The sequence below is a fragment of the Anguilla anguilla genome, chromosome 4 (assembly GCF_013347855.1).
Source record: "Anguilla anguilla isolate fAngAng1 chromosome 4, fAngAng1.pri, whole genome shotgun sequence".
In the NCBI taxonomy this organism is placed as follows: domain Eukaryota; kingdom Metazoa; phylum Chordata; class Actinopteri; order Anguilliformes; family Anguillidae; genus Anguilla; species Anguilla anguilla.
In genome coordinates, this window is record NC_049204.1 from 45,689,137 (window position 1) to 45,705,705 (window position 16,569).

At 45.6% G+C, this 16,569-nt stretch overlaps 1 protein-coding gene across 2 annotated transcripts in view; it reads left to right on the forward strand.

Moving 5' to 3' along the window:
• Positions 1 to 16,569, forward strand: part of LOC118225894 (ephrin type-B receptor 1-B) — a 233,536-nt gene that overhangs the window by 107,273 nt on the left and 109,694 nt on the right. For both annotated transcript variants that reach the window (XM_035414969.1, XM_035414970.1), the window contains exon 3: positions 2,907 to 3,588. In XM_035414969.1, coding sequence (XP_035270860.1) covers positions 2,907 to 3,588 — 682 coding nt within the window. The remainder of the gene's footprint in view (positions 1 to 2,906; positions 3,589 to 16,569) is intronic.

Here is a 16,569-nt window from a genome sequence, read left to right on the forward strand (position 1 = left end):
ATACCATGTCATTCTACAGTCAATATCTGGGACTAAATATTGAATAAATATACAACCTTACCATTGGTTTTACGCATAGAGATGTCCCTTTTGAGACTGAGCGGTCATATATTGTCTTGGACAATTCGTTTGTGAATACAGGCATTTGTGATGCCTGGGTACCTTCCAAAATAGCTGTGCGTAATACCACACGTGTTGTTTACGGCGTTGTCGCCCTTTTTAGTACAGTCTGGCTTGATTGACAATTCATTTATTCAGTAGGTGAGAGTATAAGCTTTCTAATGATATATAACATGTCTGATTTTGCTTTTGGAATCGTGTTTTATAGGTCAGCGTAACCGAAAATGTTCTTATCATCGAATTCACTCTGTGGTAGCAGTAAAAGACGCTGCATCTAAATAAACATTGTCAACGATTTTTCGTAATTTCTTGGAAAATACTATTATTATTTAGGATTTCTGGGCATAGCTAAGCCATATGTTTGCTGATAAACCTATCTGACATCGTTTTCTGGAGCAAAACAGAAGCGGATAGAAGTGTATCATTTCGGTTGGTTCTCAAATAGCGTAAGCTGCCTTTGTCCACAACGCTTAAAAATTTCGAAAAGCGCATAGACATATTACGACTGCATCAATCATCTTGGGCGATTTGGTTTGCCTGGAGCATGCCAAGGAATAGACCCAGTCTGTTTTTTTATTTTGATTTTGTCCGCGCGCCAAGGTCTTTGCAAACTTCTTATTCTTCTTTAAATTTCCAGCAGACTAGGCACAGGTAGTGCATTGCTGCCTCCCGCCGGTTAAAAACAACAACGCATTTGGTCTTTGCAAACGGAAATGATGTACATGTTTATTTGCATATTCAGCGGGGAAGTGAGATCCGATCACAAGTGGTCACTTGAGACGCATGTGGAGACGCATTGTGATGCCAGGTGTGAACTGACATCTGTCTCGACTGAATCTAGACACAATCTGGATATATCTGGATACAAATTTTCCTTATCGAATGGTGTATAAAACAAAAGGTACTTCTAATTACTCATGTACATGGTTGTTGAAGTAATGTGTGAAATTGTGTAGGGAAATTGTGTAGGAAAATTGTTGTACTAATGTACTTTTCTCACGTTCAATACTAGTAGTTATAATTATGAATGAGTCATGTTCTGAAATGGAATGTTTTAATGGGGAGTTGCAGACATTTTGTACGTAGTAATTGTTTGTATGTGGGTAGATAGAGAACAGGGCGAGGTAACATGAATGAATTGCGTTTTCTGATAAGAAAGTTTTCTACAGTAGCCAAGTGAAGAAATATAGTTAGAAGAAACACCAAAGTGGTCAGCTGGTGTAACTTATTAAGAAAATCAAGAAATGTGCTGTCATGAAATGCATATGACTGCCTGTGAGTGACTTTTGGTAAACATGCATAGAAGATTGTGATATTCTGATAAGTGCAAAAGCAATAAACAATTATTAGTTAGCAAATATAAGGGTAAGAAAATTTTTGATTGTCCGACCTTGTGCTTCCCAGTCAATGAAATTAGCCGTGCACCACCGTCAATTATCTCTCCAAAGTGAATTTTCTTGTTGAAATGTGTCCGTGGTTCTAAAGAAGAAGACAGGCCAATAAGCACAGCTGAGCTCTGGTTTTATCCATATGACCTGGCTATATTTTAGCCAGTTAACTGAACATATAGATGGTATGTTCGGGGAAAACGGGGTAGATGTGGTGCAAAAGCAATCGTTGAGAAGTAATAGAGAATTATTAGTGAGCAAATAAGCATGTTTAAGAAATGAAAAATTTTCTTCAGGTGGGATTTGACTCTGTGACTCAACGATCCACAGACCATGACATTACCACGGAGCCACAGACTGACCAGCTGTCAAGACCGGAAATTTTCTTGGGGAAAAAGATATAAGTCCATTTTGCATGTGTACAGTATGTGACATTTTGATTGGCTGGTATAGGTGAAGGATTGGCTGGTGTAGGTAATGTTCAATGGGGAGACTTATTTTTACTTTATGGGCTCTGAGCATTTTTGGCAGGAAAAAGAAAACTCAAAATCCCCTTAGTTTGGGGCTTTATTGTATGGACATGTGAACTTGTTTTTGAATTCTGTCTGTTGAAATGGGGTCAGAATGTTTTTAAGAGCTGCGAGTCCGTTGCTGTTGCGTTTATTTCTGTGGGGTACCCTGAAAAGTGAACGGTTTCTAAACGCCGTTTGTGGCGTTTCTAAAGGCTGTTGTGTCCTCTCTCTCTCTGTCTTCTAATGTGCTCCATAAGAAGCTCCTCTCAGACATGGAGGCCTTTGGGATGAGAAGTTCTGCACTCGTGGGGGGCCTCCCGTGGAGCACTAATGCATTTGCGACAGACGGCTGAGATGTAATGTGATACGCTGAGATTGAATTGTGGTTAATCGGGTGCGGAATGCATAGTGTTATGCGGCTTCCAGTTGTTCGTTCTACTTCTGGAGTTACCTTCTCTACTGTTAATGATGGCTGTAATGGTATGATACATATCCATTTTGTGATACTGACAGTTCCCTGCTGTAAGATATGGATACCAGGCATTTTCAGCAGAGAAGGTATTTCACTAAGAGACAAAAAAAGACTTCACTTTTCACGGGTGATTGTTTTTTAAGACTACTTGTTTGATAATGCTTAATTAACATAGCTGTCAAATGTGGTGCTGTCGGCCAAATGTTGCCATCGTCCTATCTTTTTATGATAATTGAGTTTGTTAATATTCTGCTGCTGTTTAATTGTCATTCCGTTGTAAGAGTCGGCTGGTTTAATTGCTCTTTTGCTCCCCGCCCCCCCCACACACGCACCCAAGCTGTGGCAGTTTGACATCGCGAGTGCAGGAAATCGATCGATTAACGCAATCCCCCATTTCGGTTGTCTCCCACACAGTGGGAGGAGGTGAGCGGCTACGACGAGAACCTCAACACCATCCGGACCTACCAGGTGTGCAACGTCTTTGAGTCCAGCCAGAACAACTGGCTCCTGACCACGTTCATCGACCGACGGGGCGCCCAGCGCATCTACGTGGAGATGCGCTTCACTGTCCGCGACTGCAGCAGCATCCCCAACGTGCCAGGCTCTTGCAAGGAGACCTTCAACCTGTACTACTATGAGACCGACTCGGTCATCGCCACCAAGGGCACGGCCTTCTGGATGGAGGCGCCCTACCTGAAGGTGGACACCATCGCGGCCGATGAGAGCTTCTCGCAGGTGGACTTTGGTGGGCGGCTCATGAAGGTGAACACGGAGGTGCGGAGCTTCGGGCCACTGTCCCGAAGCGGCTTCTACCTGGCCTTCCAGGACTACGGCGCCTGCATGTCGCTGCTCTCCGTGCGCGTCTTCTACAAGAAGTGCCCCAGCATCGTGCAGAACTTTGCCATCTTCCCCGAGACCATGACGGGCGCCGAGAGCACCTCGCTGGTCATCGCGCGCGGGATCTGCATCGCCAACTCTGAGGAGGTGGACGTGCCCATCAAGCTGTACTGCAACGGGGACGGCGAGTGGATGGTGCCCATCGGCAGCTGCACTTGCAAGGCCGGGTTCGAGCCCGACAATGGGAACGTCTGTCGAGGTAAGCGGCCAATCTTATCCCCCCTTCCCAGATAAAATGCCATAGTATTCAGGGCTTTGCGCTAATATTTGTGAGTTGAAAACTACAGGAGCACACTAATGTATCCCAATTTGTAGAAGTGCTCATAAATTCTTTTTCTGGTTAGCACATATCAATTTTCAGGAACAAATGCTCCTAAAATAGGAGCACTGTAGAACCCTGGTATTGGGTCTCACGTGGGGCTCTCTGTCACTCTGTCTCTGGTGAAAAGATATTTCCCCATCGATAGCAGAGATTTTTGCTGCTTGTGCTTGAGTTGTTTTTGTAAAGTTTTGAGGATGCTTTCTCTCTTTTCACCGTGTTATATTCAAGACCCCCTTATTCGGTGGAAGAAAGGGTTCATGGGCCCTTTCTTTATTCGTTTGGGGAATTTTGGGTAAGGACTACATAGAATGTTAGCCTTTAATTTCTGTACCAAATGCCCTGTCATGGTGATGGTTGGAATGTTGAATATCCCCCTAAAAGCAGGCTTGTAATGAGAGAAAAGATATTGATGGCAAAATTAAAGAAGAACCTTCCCTGTGGTAAACAGAACAAGACATATTCAGAGGACCTGCATATCTTCTTAAAAAATCTGTTGTGGCATAAATTTATACATTACAGGCAGGCCCTTCTTTGATGCGTAATCGGCCACTCGGAGTACACTTCCATCATGTGTAATGTAAAGCTTGCTGCCTGTCCCGTGGGCATGATTGCGGGCCATTTACAATCTTGTGGTGAAACACTCTTGTTATTACCTCATTTCTGCCACATCTGGTTATTTTTACTACATTAAGGCTGCACAGGATATGCATCTTTGTGAGGTCTTTGTTTTTTGTCTGAAAGGCGTGTCCTGTGTCCGTGCACTAGGAGTGACCTCGTCGGAACAGCACGCAAGAATTTAATTCAGTGCGACTCTCTGGGGTTTGAAGAAAAAGTTCTTGTTGTTTTTCCCCACCAATAATGAAGGAAAGTTATTTTGCCTGCTTTTAAAGCAAAGTGAATGCTTTCCATGAAAGGATGCCGTACATATCTGGGCAGTCTCATTCTCTCTCTTTACAGAAAACAAGCTCTCTCTCTCTCTCTCTCTCTCTCTCTCTCTCTCTCTCTCTCTCTCTCTCACACGTATACATATACACACACACACACACAGACAATGCATTGATGTGCTTGTGCACCCGCTCACAAACGTGCACTTCATGTGCATCTATTCTGGAACAAGTACTATTTATGACATCTGTCCAATAACATTCTCTACTTATTTCTGACAGATGTTCTTCAGAGGTGAGGGAAGTCTATTTGTATTTTAAGCGTATGTTCCTCCTCAGGCAGTGCTGCTGTATGCATGCTCTCTGGCTTTGCTGAAGAGCTGTTTCTCCTCACAACACGTGTGTGCGTTTGGTCCCAGGTGTGCCATGACTGTGCATTTCAGTGGAGGCGTGGAGCGGTGGTAGTGTTCACACATGCAGTCAGACGGGCCTATTTCTGGTGATACAAAACAAAAAAAATATCTGAATCATCCTATAAAATGTCAAGTAAAAACAACACACATACACACACACACACGTGAATGCGCACCCACATGCACACACTTCACTGTACATGCATATACTGTACCTACAAGTACAGACACACAAACACACATCAAAACCTCATGCACGCATTTGCACAGGAACACACATACACACACGCACACACGCACGTGCACACTGCCCAAGGTTTCAGATGACATTTCCAGACCTTCTTTCAGACCTGCACCATATTTGATCCCCCTGGCAGTTGACAAGTCTGTGCTCAAAGCAGATAAGATCGATTGACGGCCATCTGTGCTGATCAATAAATAGATATGAAACTCTCCCGATATAGAATCAAGCCACTCTGAGATGCCCTAGCAGTGTCCTTGCGCTGGGGAAAGGGTCTGCTTTACAGACTGCCAACCACAGGTGGCAGCACGTCCATCAGCCAGAAACATCAGATATCAGGACGGTGTCCATGGGCACGCCTCCATATTTGGACCGTCTGATAGTGTACTGTATGGCGAATTTTCTCCTTTTGCAGTCTGCAGAAGATGCACGCGTGGGGCTGTTAAAGGGGTGGGCGCTCACAGATGGGGGTTTGATAAAGGTGGAGAGGGGCTGAAAGCAGCGGAATTAATTGGGTGCCGCTTGGTGGCCTTGTGGGTAGCAGCGGTGCTGGTAATCCTTTTAGGAGACTCTGCTCTGTACCCCCCCCCCCCTCCCTCCCCGCTGTAGAGATATCTCACAGAAGTCTCCTAGCACCCTTAGTGTGATCCCAGTCTTCTAGAACGTTGGCCAATCGGGAGGACCGCAGCAGCTGCTGAGCTCGTGTCGTTAGCACCAGTTCTGCTAAATTTAATCTTGCTTCCCTCTGCCCATGTGCAGAAGTAAAACGTTGGCTTGAAAAATAATTTAATTTGATTAATGAATAAATGCATGAGCAGCCCTCAGTCCTGACTGCGGAAAAGGGGGAGGTAAAAAGGACCGGATGTATTTCAGAGTGTCAGAGCCATTCAGACTCGTCCACGCCGTTTTAATGGGCATCAAATGAAAATATCACCAAAATCAATAGGTGCTTATTTGTATTTATGCCTCCACAAATCATGCCCTCCAGGGACTAGTTGCCCTGGCCAGGCCTTCCAGTGAGGCACTACTAATCTTCTTTTATGTCCTGTCGGCCTCTCTGTGTTTGTCAGGCTGTTAAAATTCCCTGCCCCTCTTTCTCACTCTCTTTCTCTCTCTCTCTCAATGTCCCTCCCTCCCTCTCTTCTCTCTCTCTCTCTCTATCTTTCACACTCAGGGACTGCAGATGAAAATGAGCTTTTCAGCTAACTCACTAACTCACGCTTTGACAGACATGTCTGCAGAAATGTTGTGTACTGTGCATTGTCCCTGTCAAATAAGCATCATTAGTCACTAAATAGGCAAACTCACACACACACAGACATAAAAACACACACACATGCTGAGGGAACCTTTTTTAAGTGATCACAGTTCTCTTGTTATTCTGTGACAGATACTAAAATAAAAAATTTGGGCAAAAAGATAAATATTTGGTTCATGTATACAAATATTGGCATTATGGGTGTGGGTGGTCATCTTCGCCTGCGCTCTCTGCTGTGCTGATGAAGCCATCGCCCGTTGCTCTCTGCACATGTGACAGATGTGTTCTCGAGCTGGAGTCACACACTGGGAGGGGTGCGGTTGTGCCGGGGGGGGTGGCGGCCAAGCCAAAAACGCCGGTGTGTCCCACAGAGTCGGCGAGGTGTGAGCTGCCCCCTGCCGGGTCTGTAATTGAGTGGAGATCCGGGTGCGGCGTGTGCTTGGTAGGTGCGGCGGGATTCTGTGGCCTCGGAGAGAGAGCTCTGAGTGACGCTGTGCGCTTTGAGGGGCGGCGCCGCTGAAACGGAACCTTCCAGAACCCTGGTTCCGCTGTCAAAAATCGGAAAATCTGAAGAAAACTCCCCCTCCATCTTTAAATAGCCCACAGTTAGCAAGTTTATTTAATTAGCTGTGTGACTGGGTCAGATTATCAATGTCCCTGATCATTTAAGGAAAAAAAACTGTGCTTTTGACTGTGCGTGTGTCTGTGTTTGTGAGTGTGTGCGTGTGCGTGTGTGTCTGTGTTTGTGAGTGTGTGTGCATCCGTGCGTGTTTGCTTACCCGGGGATGTTTGCTATGCCTGGCACTGGTGTTAGTTGTGGCAGAATCTGAACTCTTGATCTCTCAAACACAGTATAGCCGGTGGCTGTCAGCACCCAGAAGTAAAGCCCTTTTCTGTATCATTTTTAAGGCTTATATTAAAAAAAACCAGAGTATCGAAAGTCACAAGAGATTTTGGGAAGTAGCCGGCAGGACAACAAAAAGACATCAAGAGACAAGGGCCAGAGTTGGCGAAGAATATACAGGCTTCTCTCTCTCTCTCTCTGTCTCTCTTTCTCTCTGTCTCTCTCTGACTCCCTCCTCTTTTTTATCTCCTTCACCCCTCAGATGTTTTCAGAAGGAAGAAAATCCAATACGGAGCTGTACTGCGGTGCAGGGAAGGAGGGATGTTGTTCAGACGGGTCAGCCCTGAAAAGCCTCAGGCTGAACTCAAGGGGTCGGATAAGAGATCAGAGAGAAAGGCTCGGGGCTGATGGAATGATCCAGAACACAGCGGGATTTTAGTTGTAGCCACAGTTTGAGAAGTGAGAAATTCAGGGGTGCACCCGCCCTCCCCCTTCCAGTTGGAGGGAGGAGCAGTGGAGTGGTTGGCGGGCGGATGGGACCCCTGAGTTTGTCTGCCATCGGTTTCTCATGGGTAGAAGAATTATGTTGCTTGAAGTAAACTTGTATTAACGTGACTTTCTTCCAAATGTGTCCTTTGATAGAATAAAAACTGGCTGTTGGAAAAGTAGGAATGAAAGTGGAGGAAGTGGAGAGGATGGAAGATCTGTTTTTTTTTTGGTCTTTTTTCAGGAGATACTTTAAAATCATGGGTAACTCCTGCATTTTTAGGCCGGCCCGTTTCTCTCAGGAGTGCCGTGAGGAACAAACGGCCCCGTTTCCCTCATACAGGCGAGGGAAACATCACGTGGATGCCCTGGAATCCACATCCTTCCTACTGCTCTGTTTTTTCTGCATTCGCGACATTGTGGTGAAAGGGGAGCCCCCCCCCACCCCCCCGTGAGCGTGCGCAGGGCCTCATCCCTGGCACATGCCACAAAGCACCCTTTGAAAAGAGGGGGGAGACCTTCACCCCCAGCTGACTCACCAGATGGGGCGACATAGCTCAGGAGGTAAGACCGATTGTCTGGCAGTCGGAGGGTTGCCGGTTCAAACCCCGCCCTGGGCGTGTCAAAGTGTTCTTGAGCAAGACACCTAACCCCTAACCCCTAACTGCTCTGGCGAATGAGAGGCATCAATTGTAAAGCGCTTTGGATAAAAGCGCTATATAAAAGCAGTCCATTTACCATTTTCCAGAGCTTCAGCAAACTTCCCCCTTTGGCAGGCATGTTGAAATGAGGTGTCCCGCTGGTGCGCCATCTCTGCACCCCCCTCCACCCCCTACACCCCCCACCCCGCTTGCTAACGCCAATGACTGCAGGGGGTGCGATAATGAACTCCCGCTGAACCACCAAAAAAAAAAAAAAAAATTTATATGATATCTTTGAGGACCTCAGATCACCGTGTACCGCTGTCTGCTTCCTAGTCATTGGGGCACTGGAGCTGTTCAACACTAATTTTAAAAAAATTGTTTTTTTAATCTTCTTCGCCTTGTAGCTCTTCCAATACCTGGATGTAGGTCTTTTTTCTTCCGTGGTTTTTCTTGGTTCATTCCGCTTTTAGTTTAGTTATTGTGTTCATTTCTTGGGGAAAATAATTAAGTTTTTTATTTATTTATTTATTTTCCATCTCTGCCTGTGAATATCTCTTTGAAACCTGGTCCCTGGAGCTCCGTGTTTCTGCACCAGTACCCTGCATTTACATATCAGACATTACCCACTTTCTTTTCTGCGTTCTAATAGTCCACCCTATCCTAAACTTCAGAATGTGCCCCAAACTGTGCTCCGACAGCCACAGATTCGCCTCCCCAGGTGATCTCAGGGGGGCTCCTTAATCGCAGAAATATCCTGAAAATGACTCACGGAGAAGACCGGAATGTGAAGGGGTAGTCCGGTGTTTCCCGCAGGTCCAGGTCAGCGGTTGAAATTATGGGTTGGGATAGGAAGAGTGGCCTGGCCTGTCTAAAAAAAGGGCGATCACTGAAATCTCTGCCGAGATTTTGAATCCTGCAATACAATGAGTGACCTGTGCAGCGGAACGCATAATGATATTATACCATTAGTAAAAATAATAAAGGAAGGTTTCTGTCGGCAGAGCGCAACAGAGCTTTGGGCAGTGTCTGGATGATATAAAAACCGAACCATCACAATTTATGTGAATTGCGCGTCAGTGTGTCAACATAATCAATGGTGGAGCAAGCATCCAAACAGCCCATGTACAAGTACATGCTGTGGGCTTTCGATGCTAATGGAGGATGTATAGGTACATGTTGAGTCGGCTGACAGTATCTGTGGTCGCAGATGAGTTAACAGATGGCACGGACAGTGATGCTTTGCATGTTTCGCTTTGCAAGGAAAAATCATTTGCCTCAGATTTGACAGCAGTCCTTACTGTTAGGGTCCATCTTGCTGCTGTAAATTACTGCTCAGTAGTGGATGGTGTCAACAAATATCTATTGGTTGCTAACACTTTACAATAAGGTCGTATGAATTGACATTAACGAATGTAGTTGTTGACTACTAACAACTGATAGTTGTACAGCTTTGTTAATGTATTTGTTTATCATTAATTCATGCTAACACCGGCATTAGTTAATGCCAATTCATATTGATATTAAGGAAAACAGTTGATGTTAATGTTGTTAATGGTTAACTAATTAGAATCTATCCTATGTTTTGCTAACATATAAATAATCATGTAACTTATACATTAGTTACTGTATTTAACTACTAACTAAATTTTATCCTAAATTAATGCATTTTTACATCATTAATTTATGTTAACAACTACATTAGTTAATGCCAATTCATGTGACCTTCCATTATTGTAAAGTGTCATCCTGTTGATCTTTAAGGTGGATTTGAACAATGCTAGTTACATATGGATAACATGGCTCATATCAGCATAGCTAACAAAGCAGTTGTGTAAAAAACTCAGTACTTCTCATTAAAAGATTGGAAAAAATACTGTAGAATAGAGAAAAAATACAGAATTACTAAAGATAATACAGATGTGATGCAGTTCCTGCTTATCTGTTCCAAAATACAGAGAAACATGAGCTGAATTGGAACCATGAACCTGCTGTTCAGACAGACCTTTGTAGCTGTCTCATATTTTTAAATAAGTGCAATTTTAGCATTAAGTGATAATTGGTGTTTCTGTAAAATCCATAAAAATCTTGCTTAGCCAGAGTTTGATTTTTGAATATACAAATACATGGCTCACATGAATTTGAACAAGAAGAAACGAGCAGTGGAGTGAAAAGTGAAAAAATGTTTTATGTGTGTTTGTTCTCTGTAGGTGTGTATGTGTTTGCGTGTGTGCTTGTGTCTGTCTTTGTGTGTGTGTCTGTGTGTGTGAGTGTGTTTGCATGTGTGCTTGTGTCTGTCTTTGTGTATGTGTGTGTGTGTTTGCGTGTGTGCTTGTGTCTGTCTTTGTGTGTGTGTGTGTGTGTGTGTTTGCGTGTGTGCTTGTGTCTGTGTTTGTGAGTGTGTTTGTGTGAGTGAGAGAGTGAGTGTGAGAGTGAAAGTGAGTGTGAAAGTTAATGTGAGTGAGAGAGAGTGAAAGTGAGAGTGAGTGTGAGTATGTGTGAGTGTGCGTGTGGGTGTGTGAGTGTGAGAGTGAGAGAGTGTGGGAGTGAGTGTGAGTGTGTGAGAGTGAGTGAGTGTGAGAGAGAGTGCGAGTGTGAGTGAGAGAGTGTGAGTGTGTGAGAGAGTGTGAGTGTGTGAGAGAGAGTGAGTGTGTGAGTGTGAGAGAGAGAGTGGGTGTGAGAGTGTGTCATGGCGGCAGGCAGTAAGCAGCAGAAACATCCCTGTGCAGTTTTGTATCTATTGCCTTTTTAAAGATCTAAGCTCACAGCCTACACCTGTTGTAACTACCAATGTTATTGTAATAGACGCACACCATTTTTGGAGGTGGTGCTGCTATCTACGTCCCTAATGAACCTGCAAGTTTCCATGTCATTATTATGTACTGTGTGTCTCCACTGTCCTTTGATGTTACTTTGATATGTGGACATGAATAAAAATATTCAAATGTATGAGTGTGTGTGTGTGTGTGAGAGGGAGAGAGAGAGAGAAAGAGAGCCTCAGATGACCCCTTTTCCAAGTGTGTATCAGTCAGGTATTTAATAACAATTTCACAGATCGGCCCTGCTTTCATGCAGCGTAATTAATCATGAAAATAGGCACCAGATATAGGATTAAACGGGTTCTGGGTCCCTTTCATCCTTCACTGCTTCATCAGCTGGCATGTTATCGCTCTCCTCTCTTTTACTCCAACTCTTTCTCTTCCCTTTTTTTTCTCTCACGCCCGTTTCTTCGTTCTCTGGCTCTAATCCCCGGCTCTGAATGTCAGCCCTGCTCGTCTGCCAGCTGAGCGGGCGAAACTTGTGTCGCTCTTAAACTTGATTAATTGTCCTTTTTTTGCGTGTGTGGGACGAAATGTGAGAAAATGTGTGTGCGTGTGTGTGTGTGTGTGTTTTATAAAATCAACCAAATATTATTTTTTGGATTGAGTAAAAATTTAAAAAAATGCAGCATTTGTTGTTAGTTATTATTTGATTATGTCAGCTGTGACTTTCTCTCAGGGCTGGTTCTCGTGCATATGCGCAAGTTAAATAAAAAGTCCCCCCCAAACCGGTCTGGAGATTGCTATGCCCCCCCCCACCCCCCACATTCCATCCGCAGTATGTCTCCCCCTCTCCCCTTTACATAATCCTTCCCACCTCCACCACTGGTCCCCAAACTCGCAGAATGGTTACAGCCGTGCCTGCATTCTCTGTCTACTTCATGTTATATTTTCACATGCTTTTTGTTACATGTGCGGATTGGCCCATGTTATTGCACAGAACTTGTGAGTTTAAGTCATGCAGAAGAGGACGCGATGTTTACGTCGTGCTCTGTGGAAATGGAGGACGGCGCCATGTTGCCTGGCACCGGATGTCTTCTGCACACGACTGGCGGAAATCAGGTCGGCGGCAGCGGAGCGCACGGACAGCCCCGGTCTCTATGTTTTCACGCCCCGGCGGGGGGGACGCGTGCGGTCTCGTGGCCTGGCGTCGGCGGGCTGTCGATGCCTCGAGCCGCGAAAGTATGCAGCGGGACTGTCCGCTTCCTTTTTTTCTGCGCTTCCGCCGAGGCCAGAGATTCGTGTGACACAGGACACCTACCGCCAAACTGTTCCCGTGACTGCGTGGGGGGAGCTGAGCTGAGCTCCACCTTTCGCTCGGTTTTCACCGCCTAGTTAAATCGAGTAGAAAGATTCCTGTGATGTTTACTGTGCGTTTGACCACGCGGTAAATCTGGAATATGTGGGAGAAACGCAGGGCCCAGGTTGCACTGTGAGTTAAACAGACAGACGGAGAACCTGCCTGTGGGTTCATACTGGGGTTCTGTGGGAGACCGAAAAAACGCTCACCGTCTGAAGAGCAGAGAAGAAGATAGTGAATTCTCATCTCCTGGTGTCAGATCGATACACCTGCTTTTCGTATTTTTATTACATTTTTTTTTGTCTGGAAAGTATGCAGAATGTCACTTGTCAAAGCCATGTCTCTACATTTTTTTTGTTAAAAAGCTGTCTTCACCTCAGCAAAAATTTGCATTTCTTTTATATGATTCCCCAAGACAATGGTTTCCTTTTTTTCCTTTTTGTGTGTGTGTGTGTAGCGTGGGGGGGGGGGGGGGGGGGGGGGGGGGGGTCTTGTAATAAATTATGCAGTAACGATGTCATAATTTTGGTTTATATGGTTCTGTGCAGAGCATCTTTATTCCTTTGTAATTGGGTAGATGTGTTAAAGTCTTATTATGGTAGTTGTAGCTTTTATACAGAGACCCATATCTATGCAAATCATATAAAGTGCATGCGAGAAGTAGGGCACTGAAAAGCTGTTTGAATAATTTACACTAAAAAGGCTCACACAGGGTCTGTGGATGCTGTACAGTGGCTGTTATATCTGTGCAGTGGCTGCTGTGGATCCTGTACAGTGGCTGTATATCTGTGCAGTGGCTGTGGATGCTGTACAGTGGCTGTTATATCTGTGCAGTGGCAGTGGGCTGTACAGTGGCTGTTATATCTGTGCAGTGGCTGTGGATGCTGTACAGTGGCTGTTATATCTGTGCAGTGGCTGTGGATGCTGTACATGGCTGTTATATCTGTGCAGTGGCAGTGGATTACTGCAGTGGCTGTTATATCTGTGCAGTGGCTGTGGATGCTGTACAGTGGCTGTTATATCTGTGCAGTGGCAGTGGATTACATGCAGTGGCTGTTATATCTGTGCAGTGGCAGTGGATGCTGTACAGTGGCTGTTATATCTGTGTGACTGTTATATCTGTGCAGTGGCTGTGGATTACATGCAGTGGCTGTTATATCTGTGCAGTGGCTGTGGATGCTGTACAGTGGCTGTTATATCTGTGGCAGTGGCAGTGGATGCTGTACAGTGGCTGTTATATCTGTGCAGTGGCTGTGGATTACATGCAGTGACTGTTATATCTGTGCAGTGGCTGTGGATTACATGCAGTGGCTGTTATATCTGTGCAGTGGCTGTGGATGCTGTACAGTGGCTGTTATATCTGTGCAGTGGCAGTGGATGCTGTACAGTGGCTGTTATATCTGTGCAGTAGCTGTGGATGCTGTACAGTGGCTGTTATATCTGTGCAGTGGCTGTGGATGCTGTACAGTGGCTGTTATATCTGTGCAGTGGCAGTGGATTACATGCAGTGGCTGTTATATCTGTGCAGTGGCTGTGGATTACATGCAGTGGCTGTTATATCTGTGCAGTGGCTGTGGATGCTGTACAGTGGCTGTTATATCTGTGCAGTGGCTGTGGATGCTGTACAGTGGCTGTTATATCTGTACAGTGGCTGTTATATCTGTGCAGTGGCTGTGGATGCTGTACAGTGGCTGTTATATCTGTGCAGTGGCTATGGATGCTGTACAGTGGCTGTTATATCTGTGCAGTGGCAGTGGATTACATGCAGTGGCTGTTATATCTGTGCAGTGGCTGTGGATGCTGTACAGTGGCTGTTATATCTGTGCAGTGGCTGTGGATGCTGTACAGTGGCTGTTATATCTGTACAGTGGCTGTGGATGCTGTACAGTGGCTGTTATATCTGTGCAGTGGCAGTGGATTACATGCAGTGGCTGTTATATCTGTGCAGTAGCTGTGGATGCTGTACAGTGGCTGTTATATCTGTGCAGTGGCTGTGGATGCTGTACAGTGGCTGTTATATCTGTGCAGTGGCTGTGGATGCTGTACAGTGGCTGTTATATCTGTGCAGTGGCTGTGGATGCTGTACAGTGGCTGTTATATCTGTGCAGTGGCTGTGGATGCTGTACAGTGGCTGTTATATCTGTGCAGTGGCTGTGGATTACATGCAGTGACTGTTATATCTGTGCAGTGGCTGTGGATTACATGCAGTGACTGTTATATCTGTGCAGTAGCTGTGGATGCTGTACAGTGGCTGTTATATCTGTGCAGTGGCTGTGGATGCTGTACAGTGACTGTTATATCTGTGCAGTGGCTGTGGATGCTGTACAGTGGCTGTTATATCTGTGCAGTGGCTGTGGATGCTGTACAGTGGCTGTTATATCTGTGCAGTGGCTGTGGATGCTGTACAGTGGCTGTTATATCTGTGCAGTGGCTGTGGATGCTGTACAGTGGCTGTTATATCTGTGCAGTGGCAGTGGATTACATGCAGTGACTGTTATATCTGTGCAGTGGCTGTGGATTACATGCAGTGGCTGTTATATCTGTGCAGTGGCTGTGGATGCTGTACAGTGGCTGTTATATCTGTGCAGTGGCTGTGGATGCTGTACAGTGGCTGTTATATCTGTGCAGTGGCTGTGGATTACATGCAGTGACTGTTATATCTGTGCAGTGGCTGTGGATTACATTCAGTGGCTGTTATATCTGTGCAGTAGCTGTGGATGCTGTACAGTGGCTGTTATATCTGTGCAGTGGCTGTGGATCCGGTACAGTGGCTGTTATATCTGTGCAGTAGCTGTGGATGCTGTACAGTGGCTGTTATATCTGTGCAGTGGCTGTGGATGCTGTACAGTGGCTGTTATATCTGTGCAGTGGCTGTGGATGCTGTACAGTGGCTGTTATATCTGTGCAGTGGCTGTGGATGCTGTACAGTGGCTGTTATATCTGTGCAGTGGCTGTTATAACTGTACAGTGGCTGTTATATCTGTGCAGTGGCTGTTATAACTGTACAGTGGCTGTTATATCTGTGCAGTGGCTGTTATAACTGTACAGTGGCTGTTATATCTGTGCAGTGGCTGTGGATGCTGTACAGTGGCTGTTATATCTGTGCAGTAGCTGTGGATTGTATTAATTGGCTGTGGATCATTTGTTTATATATTACTGGAGAGGATATCAGCTTGGGCAAGCTAACCCATGGAAACCATTTAATGTTATTGGCTCTCTCTGTCTGTCTCTCTCCCTCTCTCACTCACTCTCTGTCATTCTCTCTCTATGTCACCCTCTCTCTCTCTCTCACTTTCTGCCACTCTCTCTCTGTCACACCCCCTCCCTCCTTCTCTCTCTCTCTATCTCATCTCTCTCTCACTCCAACCTTTCTTGCCTAAAGTGCACAGCAGTGTGTCCTGCCCCCAGGTTTGTTTCAATATTCAGATCAGCCATATGAAGTCATTTTCCTTCCCTTTCGCTCTCTCTCTCTCTTTCAGTTTTTTTTTTCCCTCGGGAACTTTCGGCTCCGTCAAGCTTTTGACACACTGGCATTAATATTACAAATATTCAAATAACTTTATTGAACATTCAGCTGCCTACCGGAAGAGAGGGAAGATTCATGACTCATTTGATTGAGTGCGCTTTCGCGAGCCTAAGTGCCAATTCATCACGGGCAGGTTATTTTTACACAATGTCCCATGATCATGTGGTGACTGGGGCAGAGCGTGGCACGGCCCAGCCACCCCATTCTCCTGCTCGGAGGGGGGGGGGGGGGGGGGGGGGGGGGGGGGGGGGGGCGGGGTTAATGCAGCGAGGCAGTTGAGGCAGGGGGAGAGAGAGATATTGGAGTTGAATATAGATGACATGTCGTGTAAGCAGTAAGCACCCACTCGATAGATACAGTAGACACTTACATGGACTTCCCACTCACCCACTCAAGGCTTTAAATGTCACAGCTCTTTGGCTGAGGAGTGTGGGGTGTTGTTACAC